Genomic DNA, 12,954 nt, shown 5'->3' with positions numbered 1-12,954 from the left:
TTGATGGGGATGGCATTGAATCTATAAATTACCTTGGGCAGTATGGCCATTTTCACGATATTGATTCTTCCAACCCATGAGCATGGAATGTTCTTCCATTTGTTTGTATCCTCTTTTATTTCATTGAGTAGTGGTTTGTAGTTCTCCTTGAAGAGGTCCTTCACATCCCTTGTAAGTTGGATTCCTAGGTATTTTATTCTCTTTGAAGCAATTGTGAATGGGAGTTCACTCATGATTTGGCTCTCTGTTTGTCTGTTATTGGTGTACAAGAATGCTTGTGATTTTTGTACATTAATTTTGTATCCTGAGACTTTGCTGAAGTTGCTAATCAGCTTAAGGAGGTTTTGGGCTGCGACAATGGGGTTTTCTAGATATACAATGATGTCATCTGCAAACAGGGACAATTTGACTTCCTCTTTTCCTAATTGAATACCCTTTATTTCCTTCTCTTGCCTGATTGCTCCGGCCAGAACTTCCAGCACTATGTTGAATAGGAGCAGTGAGAGAGGGCATCCCTGTCTTGTGCCAGTTTTCAAAGGGAATGCTTCCAGTTTTTGCCCATTCAGTATGATATTGGCTGTGGGTTTGTCGTAGATAGCTCTTATTATTTTGAGATATGTCCCATCAATACCTAATTTATTGAGAGTTTTTAGCATGAAGGGCTGTTGAATTTTGTCAAAGGCTTTTTCTGCATCTATTGAGATAATCATGTGGTTTTTGTCTTTGGTTCTGTTTATATGCTGGATTACATTTATTGATTTGCGTATGTTGAACCAGCCTTGCATCCCAGGGATGAAGCCCACTTGATTATGGTGGATAAGCTTTTTGATGTGCTGCTGGATTCAGTTTGCCAGTATTTTATTGAGGATTTTTGCATCAATGTTCATCAAGGATATTGGTCTGAAATTCTCTTTTTTGGTTATGTCTCTGCCAGGCTTTGGTATCAGGACGATGCTGGCTTCGTAAAATGTGTTAGGGAGGATTCCCTCTTTTTCTATCGATTGGAATAGTTTCAGAAGGAATGGTACCAGTTCCTCCTTGTACCTCTGGTAGAATTCAGCTGTCAATCCGTCAGGTCCTGGACTCTTTTTGGTTGGTAAGCTATTGATTGTTGCCACAATTTCAGAACCTGTTATTGGTCTATTCAGAGATTCAACTTCTTCCTGGTTTAGTCTTGGGAGAGTGTATTTGTCGAGGAATTTATCCATTTCTTCTAGATTTTCTAGTTTATTTGCATAGAGGTGTTTGTAGTATTCTCCGATGGTAGATTGTATTTCTGTGGGATCAGTGGTGATATCCCCTTTTTCGTTTTTTATTGCATCTATTTGATTCTTCTCTCTTTTCTTCTTTATTAGTCTTGCTAGCGGTCCATCAATTTTGTTGATCTTTTCAAAAAACCAGCTCCTGGATTCATTAATTTTTTGAAGGGTTTTTTGTGTCTCTATTTCCTTCAGTTCTGCTCTGATTTTAGTTATTTCTAGCCTTCTGCTAGCTTTTGAATGTGTTTGCTCTTGCTTTTCTAGTTCTTTTAATTGTGATGTTAGGGTGTCAATTTTGGATCTTTCCTGCTTTCTCTTGTGGGCATTTAGTGCTATACATTTCCCTCTACACACTGCTTTGAATGTGTCCCAGAGATTCTGGTATGTTGTGTCTTTGTTCTCGTTGGTTTCAAAGAACATCTTTATTTCTGCCTTCATTTCATTATGTACCCAATAGTCATTCAGGAGCAGGTTGTTCAGTTTCCATGTAGTTGAGCGGTTTTGAGTGAGTTTCTTAATCCTGAGTTCTAGTTTGATTGCACTGTGGTCTGAGAGACAGTTTGTTATGATTTCTGTTCTTTTACATTTGCTGAGGAGAGCTTTACTTCCAACTATGTGGTCAATTTTGGAATAGGTGTGGTGTGGTGCTGAAAAAAATGTATATTCTGTTGACTTTGGGTGGAGAGTTCTGTAGATGTCTATTAGGTCCACTTTATGTAGAGCTGAGTTCAATTCCTGGATATTGTTGTTAACTTTCCGTCTCGTTGATCTGTCTAATGTTGACAGTGGGGTGTTAAAATCTCCCATTATTATTGTGTGGGAGTTTAAGTCCCTTTGTAGGTCACTGAGGACTTGCTTTATGAATCTGGGTGCTCCTGTGTTGGGTGCATATATATTTAGGATAGTTAGCTCTTCTTGTTGAATTGATCCCTTTACCATTATGTAATGGCCTTCTTTGTCTCTTTTGATCTTTGTTGGTTGAAAGTCTATTTTATCAGAGACTAGGGTTGCAACCCCTGCCTTTTTTTGTTTTCCAGCTGCTTGATAGATCTTCCTCCATCCCTTTATTTTGAGTCTATGTGTGTCTCTGCACGTGAGATGGGTTTCCTGAATACAGCACACTGACGGGTCCTGACTCCTTATCCAGTTTGCCAGTCTGTGTCTTTTGATTGGAGCATTTAGCCCATTTACATTTAACGTTAATATTGTTATGTGTGAATCTGATCCTGTCATTATGATGTTAGTTGGTTATTTTGCTCGTTAGTTGCTATAGTTTCTTCCTAGCCTCGATGGTCTTTACAATTTGGCGTGTTTTTGCAGTGGCTGGTACCGGTTGATCCTTTCCATGTTTAGTGCTTCCTTCAGGAGCTCTTTTAGGGCAGGCCTGGTGGTGACAAAATCACTCAGCGTTTGCTTGTCTGTAAAGTATTTTATTTCTCCTTCACTTATGAAGCTTAGTTTGGCGGGATAGGAAATTCTGGGTTGAAAATTCTTTTCTTTAAGAATGTTGAATATCGGCCCCCACTCTCTTCTGGCTTGTAGAGTTTCTGCTGAGAGGTCAGCTGTTAGTCTGATGGGCTTCCCTTTGTGGGTAACCCGACCTTTCTCTCTGGCTGCCCTTAACATTTTTTCCTTCATTTCAACTTTGGTGAATCTGACAATTATGTGTCTTGGAGTTGCTCTTCCCGAGGAGTATCTTTGTGGCGTTCTCTGTATTTCCTGAATCTGAATGCTGGCCTGCTTTGCTAGATTGGGGAAGTTCTCCTGGATAATATCTTGCAGAGTGTTTTCCAACTTGGTTCCATTCTCCCCATCATTTTCAGGTACACCAATCAGACGTAGGTTTGGTCTTTTCACATAGTCCCAAATTTGTTGGAGGCTTTGTTCATTTCTTTTTATTCTTTTTTCTCTAAACTTCCCTTCTCTCTTCATTTCATTCATTTCATCTTCCATCAGCGATACCCTTTCTTCCAGTTGATCGCATCTGCTACTGAGGCTTCTGCAATCTTCGCGTAGTTCTCGAAACTTGGCTTTCAGCTCCATCATCTCCTTTAAGCCCTTCTCTCCATTGGTTATTCTAGTTATCCATTCTTCTAATTTTTTTTCAAAGTTTTTAACTTCTTTGCTATTGTTTTGAATTTCCTCCCGTAGCTCAGAGTAGTTTGATCGTCTGAAGCCTTCTTCTCTCAACTCGTCAACGCCATCCTCCATCCAGCTTTGTTCCGTTGCTGGTGAGGAACTGCGTTCCTTTGGAGGAGGAGAGGTGCTCTGTTTTTTAGAGTTTCCAGTTTTTGTGCTCTGTTTTTTCCCCATCTTTGTGGTTTTATCTACTTTTTGTCTTTGATGATGGTGATGTACAGATGGGTTTTTGGTGTGGATGTCCTTTCTGTTTGTTAGTTTTCCTTCTACCAGACAGGACCCTCAGCTGCAGGTCTGTTGGAGTTTACTAGAGGTCCACTCCAGACCCTGTTTGGCTGGGTGTCAGCAGCGGTGGCTGCAGAACAGCGGATTTTCGTGAGACCACAAATTCAGCTGTCTGATAGTTCCTCTGAAAGTTTTGTCTCAGAGGAGTACCCGGCTGAATGAGGTGTCAGTCTGTCCCTACTGGGGGGTGCCTCCCAGTTAGGCTGCTCAGGGGTGAGGGACCCACTTTAGGAGGCAGTCTGTCCGTTCTCAGATCTCCAGCTGCGTGCTGGGCTACTCTCTTCAAAGCTGTCAGTCAGACAGGGACATTTAAGTCTGTGGAGGTTCTTGCTGAGTTTTTGTTTGTCTGTGCCCTGCCCCCAGAGGTGGAGCCTACAGAGGCAGGCAGGCCTCCTTGAGCTGTGGTGGGCTCCACCCAGTTCGAGCTTCCTGGCTGCTTTGTTTACCTAAGCAAGCCTGGGCAATGGCGGGCGCCCCTCCCCCAGCCTCGCTGCCTCCTTGCAGCTTGATCTCAGACTGCTGTGCTAGCAATCAGCAAGACTCCGTGGGCATAGGACCCTCCGAGCCAGGTGCGGGACACAATCTCCTAGTTTGCCGTTTTCCAGGCCCGTTGGAAAAGCGCAGTATTAGGATGGGACTGACCCGATATTCCAGGTGCCGTCTGTTTCCCCTTTCTTTGACTAGGAAAGGGAACTCCCTGACCCCTTGCGCTTCCCGAGTGAGGCAATGCCTCGCCCTGCTTCGGCTCGCGCACAGTGCGCTTCACCGACTGTCCTGCACCCACTGTTAGGCACTCCCTAGTGAGATGAAACCGGTACCTCAAGCAGAAATGCAGAAATCATCCGTCTTCTGTGTCGCTGGGGCTGGGAGCTGGAGACCGGAGCTGTTCCTATTCGGCCATCTTGGCTCCACCCCGAGTAACACATAATTTATAGCAATTCTGAAACTGAGAACACAAGAATGATAAGCTATATGATAAAGACCACAATTGCTAGTCAGCAAAAGTACAGACTACACATTGTTGACTAGCAAGCCATTCTTGTAAAGTGCATATGATAAAATTTTCTTGACAGCTGTTTTCAAAGTGAACCTTCCTATGTCATCATGGTTCCTTTAGTAAATTTACTTGTAAGGTGTTTTTTTTTAATTAAGCAGTGTTTCTTGCTGAAAGAAATCAAAGAAGGTACAAATAAATAGAAAGACATTTGTGCTTGTGGATTGGAAGACTTAATATTATTAAAATATCTATACTACTAAAATGCATTCTGTCCCTATCAAAATCCCAATGGTATTTTTTGCAGAAATTAAAAAACTATCTTAAAATTCATACAGAATCTCAATAGACCCCAAAAGGCCAAAACAATCTTGAGAAAGAACAAAGTTGGAGGCCTCACAATTCCTGATTTCAAAACATACTTCAAAGCATCTAATTTAGATGGCATACTTAATTACTGGCATAAAGATAAAGATACAAACCAATGGAGCAGAATAGAGAGCCCAGAAATGAATCATTGCATATATGGCCAAATGATTTGCCACAAGGGTACCAATACTACACGATGGGAAGGGACAATCAATATCTTCAGCTAATAGTGTTGGGAAAGCAATATCCACATGCAAAAGAATGAAGTTGAACCCCTACCTTACACCATATACAAAAATTAACACAAAAATAAAGACCAAAACATAAAGACCTTAAACTATTAAACTTGTAGAAGATAACACAGGAGAAATCTTTTTTTTTTTTTTTTTTTTTTGAGACAGAGTCTCCCTCTGTCGCCCAGGCTGGAGTGCAGTGGTGCGATCTCAGCTCACTGCAAGCTCCGCCTCCCAGGTTCACGCCATCTCAGCTCACTGCAAGCTCCGCCTCCCAGGTTCACGCCATTCTCCTGCCTCAGCCTCCCGAGTAGCTGGGACTATAGGCACCCACCACCACGCCCGGCTAATCTTTTTGTATTTTTAGTAGAGACGGGGTTTCACTGTGTTAGCCAAGATGGTCTCGATCTCCTGACCTCATGATCCACCCATCTCAGCCTCCCAAAGTGCTGAGATTACAGGCGTGAGCCACCGTGCCCAGCCAGGACAAATCTTTAAGACACTGGATTAGGCAACGATATCTTGTGTGCAACACCAAAATCATAGGCAACAAAATAAAAAATAGACAAAGAGGACTACATCAAAGTTAAAAACTTATGTACATCAAAGGAATCAATCAGCAGTGTGAAAAGGCAGCCTACAGAATGGGAGAAAATAATTGCAAATCATACATCTGATAAGACATTAATGTCCAGAATATAGAAGGAACTCCTACATCTCAACAACAATAAACAACCCAATTAAAAAATGGGCAAAGGTTCTTGTATACTGAAGAAAGTATAGAACCAATAAGCACATGGAAAGATTCTCAGTCATTAGGGAAATGCAAATCAAAACCACAATGAGATAGCACCTGACACCATCAGGATGGCCACTATGAAAGAACAAAAAGTTTAAATTACAGCACAGTAAACAATGGGCATCAATTTAAAAAAAAAAAAAAACAAAAACTAACAAGTGTTAAGGATGTGACATTGGAACCCTTGCATACTGTTAGTGAGAATGTAAATTGATGCAGCCATTATGGAAAACAAAAGGGGTCCTCAAAAGATTAAAAATAAAATTATGATCCAGTGATACTGCCTCTGGGTGTATATCCAAAATAATTTAAAACCGTATCTCGAAGAGATATTTTCACACCCACGTTCATTGCAACATTATCCAAAATAGCCAAGAGGTAGAAGCAGCCCACGTGTCCATTGACAGATGAATGGCTAAAGAAAATGTGGTGTATACATACAGTGGAATATTATTCTACCTTTAAAAAGAAAGAATTTCTGTCACATGCTACAACATGAATAAACCTCAAGGACATTATGCTAAGTGAAACAAGCCAGTCATAAAAGGACAAATAGTGTGTGATTCTGTTAATACTCATATGAAGTATCTAAAGTAGTCAAAATCATAGAAACAGAAAGTAGAAAGTCAGTTATCAAGGTCTAGGCAGAGGGGAACGGGGGAAATTAGTGTTTAGGGAGTATAGCATTTCATTGTTGCAAGATGGAAAAGTTCTAGACATCTGTTGGAAAATATGTGAATACACTTAGCACTGCTGAACTGTACACTTAAAAATGGTTAAGATAGAAAATTTAATGTTTTTTTACCGCAGATTTTAAAAAGCAATGTTTCATTGCCTAATTTTATATTTGGTTAACAATTTTACTGATTGTCTGCTATGTCCCAGGCACTTTCAGGTATTATTCTTTCAGTGACCCAGTAAATTAGGAACTTGTTCCCCATTTTAGAAATTAGGAAATAGACACCGAAAGGTTTAGAAACTTATTTCTGTTAGACCCAACATGTGGTATAGCAAAACTGTGTTTACCTAACTGAATGAGTTGTCCAATACTTGCATATACACAGTGTTTCCAAAATAAAAGAATGGGTCCCTAGAAAGCAAGGCAAGAGAATTGAGACTAAAATAGTGAATATTTGAGGATAAATTTAGCAAGTTTGCTACTTGTAATATCACTTTTTTGGGCATGTCTAGTTCCAAAACCACTGAATGTATTGCACCTGTTGGATTTGTTGAAAATGCAGATGGTACAATCAAATGTAAAGGGAAAGGAGTATGGTTTGAAAGTTTTTATGAAGACATGTACTGCCTAATCTGCGAATTGAAAGCATCTTTTCAAAACTTACTTCTCGTCATATTCCTAGGTGGTAGTGAATATGTGGGTAGAAAAATGAGAATGTTTCAGATAATGCTAATGAAGTTAAATGATTGCAATCTACCATATTGTGAGGAAAAGTTGTTAGCCGTGAAAGATCAGGACAGAATTAAAATATTACCATGACTGGCATTTGATTTGAAAACTACAAAGATAAGCTTAGATTCCTATTTATGAAAACCATTCTCACAGCTCAGTGAAATATCTTTTAAAAGGTTCAGAGTTACCATGGATACTTGTTAGCTTTGATAGAGTATCCATATTCAGTCATCTGAGGTGAAGACACCAAAAAACCCATCAACTAATGTCACAAATAGCTTCATCTGTAAATTTGTACTAGTTTGGGGATGGAAAGGGTAAGTTTCCTGAAGATTAGATTGTTGTTTAATTGTCACTGCTTGGAAAGCAAAATATTTAGGATATACATTGCCTGAATTTGATCCTAGTATTCACTATTGATATGTAACTTTTTCATTTAACTAGTACAGGGCATTTCTTAGATTTTAACATAGGAATTTAGATGGTTAGACCTTTCTGAAAGTTGATGAAACCTAGGCAGTACACTCAATTTCTGAAAGCCGTAGAGACACAGACAATATTGAAGGCATTGGTCCCCATGGTAACATATTTGCATTTGGCCCAGCATAGCTGGTTTCTGCCTAGCTTCTTTTAATTGCTATATATTGACAGCCGTTTTCACAATTATTTATAAAATGTCAGATAAGTTAGCATGTGTACAAGGGAGTGTACACCATACCTTAAGCTTGATTAGATACTTCAGATGACAAACAGCTCTGCATGAAGAGTTACTGAGGTATTTTTATCATTTCCTAATGTGCCTGTCACATAGTAGAAGCAAAAAGCCTTTCAAGTTATTTAAATATTTTCCTCAATTCTCTTTTAAAACAGGTGACAAAAGAGCTGAAACAGTATGACAACAAAATTATAGAATGCAAATTTGAGAACAACAGCTGGGTCTTCATGAGACAGAGAACAGACAAAAGTTTTCCTAATGCCTACAACACTGCCATGGGTGAGTATGACAACTTACCAGTGCTTATTATATTTAAAAAAAAAATTAAGATGTTAGACCCAAAGTGTGCTGCCTTTGTTGTTTTGCTTAATGGGGCATAGTCATTTGGACTTCATCCTTGTTTGATGGGAAAGATACGTCAAGTCTGTATTCTGTTTGGCTCCAGTTGGCTTGTAGGTTCTCCTCTCTAAACTGGTGGTCTTGTGCCCATGCACCCAAAAGAGAAGTTTAAAGGGCAGGATACTGAGCTGTATACAAGTTGAATTTATTGAACAACAACAACAACAGAAACCATGATAATTTCAGATCTATTCAGAACTATAAAAACCATTGTTTGCCAGATGGTAAAAGACAAAATTAGCAGGGGAAAATGTAATTTCCAGCTCTTAAAATAGCTTTATAAACAATGGAGAACAAAGTAAACGAAAACCATTTAAAAAGACAAAATCTGCTATGCTATTCTTCAGAGTGTTCTTTGGGTACAATATGAATGCTTTGGGAATTCAGAATAGTAAGTTTCTTTCATGGGGAACAACACAAATTAATTGAAGTTTATAAGGTATACCACTACCAGTAGCAGTTGTTGCTGTGGATTGCATTTTTAGTGGAGTTGAAAAAAGGTAAAAACCAAGATAACAGGTTAATCAAACTTTACTTTTAGAATGTGCAGTTGATGAGGAGGATAATGATGATATGATAAGCTAATGAGAAAATATTGAAATTGCCAGTTTCAGCTTTGCAGTTTAAAAGTTACTATTGTACATTTAGGAGTTCTCATTGGAACTAGCATCCATGTTCAGACAAGATGAGTTAATTTCAAAAGTCAGGATGATTAAGCCAATGTCTTTTCTTCCAAGACCAAATAGGTAAATAAAATGAAAAGGACTGGCACTAAATTTTGATAAGAGAAGATAATATGGTCTGCTAGCTACAATGAAACCACCCATTCAATAGGAATGGTAGCTGGTGCCATGTTTTATGTTTCGTAGAGTAGACTTCTTTCTGAGAGAAAGATTGAAGGACTATAGTGCACGTTTTCTGTAGAAGTTTTAGTTGAATACAGACTATGGTGCAATGCATTGTGTTAGATTAAAATCCCATAAAAACTGGTTTGGGAGGGATAGAAAACCATGGGGAAGACATGCTTATAGCCCAAATATTTAAAGTTTTGGTTTAAAATTAATACTGCAGTAAAGAGTAGCCATTAGACAAGCACATATTTTGGGTGTAGGGTAGGGAGGAGATAGTTCAATGTGAAGCACGTCACTCAAATGGGTAAAATGGAAGTATTGAGTATATTGGGATGAAAACCTTTCTCATAAGCCTGTGATGAGTCAGCTGCCTTAATTAACCCTCACGTGAGACCTATGTCTCTCCCTTTGTCCACAGCTGTGTGCAATAGCATCTCAAACCCTGTCACCAAGGAGATGCTGTTTGAGTTCATTGACAGATGTACTGCAGCTTCTCAAGGACAGAAGCGAAAGCATCATCTGGACCCTGACACGGAGCTCATGCCACCACCACCTCCCAAAAGACCACGCCCTTTAACCTAAGACCTGCCTGTGACTTCAGGGTTAAGAAGAAAGAGGAATGAGGAAAAAATGCTGTTGCCCATTTTTGTAGCCAGAGAAATTGAAAAACGACTGTGGCTTGATGTTGATACGTATTTGAATTTTTTTTTAAAAAAGAAAGGTATTGTAGCCAGCCTGTAAATACTTGATGCATTCATTTCCTCAGTGCTGCAATACATCATGGACTTAAACATTTTATTTATCTGATAAACTCAGCCTTACCTTGTGGAATCTGAAGATTGAAATATCCAAAGGTTTAAACAAGATGGAAATCAATGAAAAAGAGGCCTTGTTTATATATGGGTAACTTCACATTTAATTTATGAGGTTAACAATCTGGAAACTGTGAACCCATAAAACAGTATTTTTTAGAAGTTGTGTTACAACTGTAGCAAATTTTCCTTTTAAAAAATTCAGGCAATGGCATTAAACATTCTTGCTATCATTTACCATGGATTTCCTACATGTCTGAGATCCCTGTATTCAAAAACAAATGACAAGGTTGTTAAGTTGTACTATATTAAACAACTTGGTCTGGTTTATATCATTTTAACAAGTTTTTTGGAAATGTAAAAGAAAAAAGTAAAGCTCCATTTTTGTGAATTGCATTGTTTCTAAAGGAAGTATTTTGAGTATTTTCATCTGTTTGTATTGTTTCGACTATGATATCAGATATCCAGTGTGTCCATTCTGGCAGTGGTTTTGAGTTACTTCATGGAACTTGGACATACACCACCAGGTCCTTTATGTGTTGTTCTCCTGGGAGACTTTTCTTTTCTTAAATGCCAGGGCTACTTCTGCTTTACCTCAGTGGTATCAGCACATTGTAAATTCCATTAAAACACACAACTCACTGTGATCTATGGGAGTGATATCAAATACAAACGATGTTGTGTTACTTCTTTCGAACAAAACAGCAAAGGGAATGCCAGCTAACTTCTTTGATTAGAAGGTAATGTCATGGAATAGAATGCTGTCACTAGAAAATGCTCTCCCACTGCTAGATAAATGCAGAGGCAAAGTGTAGACATCTGTAGGAACTAAATATCAAGGAAATCAAGACATTTATTTTCAAAGCGAGAATTCTATCTACATTCTATTCTGCGGATGTTATTTCTGTTATACATCTGAATTTTAAAATGTTTACTGATAGATAATGGATTTAAAGGGCAGCTAATTGATTGTCTGCCATTGTTGATAAACTGTTCTAATTGGTTTGTGAAAGAACTCTGAGAATTAGCTAAATGGAGGCTAATGTATTTATTTTTAGAGGTACATGTTTTAAGTAAATGTATTTAAAACAAATTTTCATGATCTGAATTGTATATGTATATGCATATCTGTGTAAGTATATGCAAGTGTATATTCTTCTACTGATTCAGTCAGACACGAAATCCAACTGAATTACCTGGTAGACTGAATATCTGACAGGATTTCTATATGGACATAGCACAGAGGAACCAAAAATGTATTTATATTCACCTGAGTTTTAATGTTTTTAAACAAAGTTTTCTCCGGCAGTGCTTTTCTATATGAAATAGTTGAGTCAAGCTTGGGCTTTTTTCTTCGTTGTTCCCAAGTCATGTAATGTATAGTGAATTTACCCAAAACGCCATTGTAACGTTTTTTACTAGAGTGCTTTTGCACATTTGGGCGCTAAAGGGATTAAAACAACTGATGCCACAACGACTATTGAAGGAGGGAAAATTCTCAAGGTTCCATAGTATCTTCTACAAAATGGATTTAAAAAAAATGCCTATGCAACTCCAAATAGTCTGATGCCTGCTTCCCCAGGACGAGTGACTCTTCCACGGTGTGCTGCTTTCCTCCGAGCCTGTGGAAAGGCAGAGCCCTTTTGCAGATACGAAAGCAAGCTTTTGCCAATGATCTTTAATGGAGTTAAAATGTTTATGGTAATTGTAACCTTTCAAATGAGTTACGTGAAAAGAGCATCTCACTTTTAATACACCCAGATATTTTCTTCATGTCTTTGCGCATTTTAGCAGGACTTAATTTTCTTAATTTATTCTCTCCTTTCAATTATAGTGACATAGAGTAGTTGGCCTTATAAGTAGATCCCATTTAGCCCCTGAACATAATACCATCTGCAGTATTATAAAAGTCATTTAGAAGGTCTGGGGGATAATCTAGAGGCAGGATTTTGGACATTGTGAAGGAAATGTGCTCCCTCTCAGCTCACTTCAATAACTATTTTCTGAGACTGAAGTTTTTTAGACAAGAATAAGAACACTTTGCTTTCTTCAGTTATCACGTGAAAGCTTTTGCTTTTTGTTAGGAAAAGGTGTGGATGACTACTGCGTGGATGGTTACATTTGCTTTCCGTGAAATGCTCAGAAAATGTCAGGACATTCCTTTTCCAATTGCGTGTCAGTGCGTATTGTAATAAAACTACTGATTTAAATTAGCATAATTGTATCTACTTTGTTTTACTGGTGATACTCTTGTGTCCCTTCTATTGCTGGCATCACATCCTACTGCTGTCAGCCACACCCAGTGTAATCCATCTGGCTTTGTAGAGATTAGCATAAAGAGTTGGAAAGCCTCTATTTTTCTTTCTGAGAAACTGAGAAATTTGATTGACACAGCGGGGTGTAGTTTGAACCTTTTATTTTTGAAGTGGAGAGGAATGGGAGAAAGCACATCTTTATATGATGTTTATATTATTTCTCTTCATCTAATCTTAGCAGTCTACCGTATGAGTAGATATTCTGTTACATTATTTTTAATGCATTTAAATTTTTTAGAATACTCAGCAATAGCAATAAATATTCTGAAATGATGAAGTCATGAACTACCAAATTTTTTTTTGCATTGCATTTTTATAGTATGGAATTTGCCATCTTTAAATGTTTAAATAATACCACCATTTTGAACTCTGC

At 38.4% G+C, this 12,954-nt stretch overlaps 1 protein-coding gene across 2 annotated transcripts in view; it reads left to right on the top strand.

The window, feature by feature from the left end:
* RNGTT (RNA guanylyltransferase and 5'-phosphatase) overlaps positions 1 to 12,479 on the top strand; it is a 369,800-nt gene extending 357,321 nt beyond the window's left edge. For both annotated transcript variants that reach the window (XM_055258453.2, XM_055258464.2), the window contains 2 exons: positions 8,360 to 8,483; positions 9,873 to 12,479. In XM_055258453.2, coding sequence (XP_055114428.1) covers positions 8,360 to 8,483; positions 9,873 to 10,036 — 288 coding nt within the window. In that variant the 3' untranslated portion in view covers positions 10,037 to 12,479. The remainder of the gene's footprint in view (positions 1 to 8,359; positions 8,484 to 9,872) is intronic.
* The last annotated feature ends 475 nt before the right edge of the window (positions 12,480 to 12,954 follow it).

This window comes from Symphalangus syndactylus, chromosome 2 (assembly GCF_028878055.3).
Source record: "Symphalangus syndactylus isolate Jambi chromosome 2, NHGRI_mSymSyn1-v2.1_pri, whole genome shotgun sequence".
NCBI classification, from domain to species: Eukaryota; Metazoa; Chordata; class Mammalia; order Primates; family Hylobatidae; genus Symphalangus; species Symphalangus syndactylus.
Note: the sequence above shows the minus strand (reverse complement) of the source record. Positions and strands in the feature narration are given on the sequence as shown.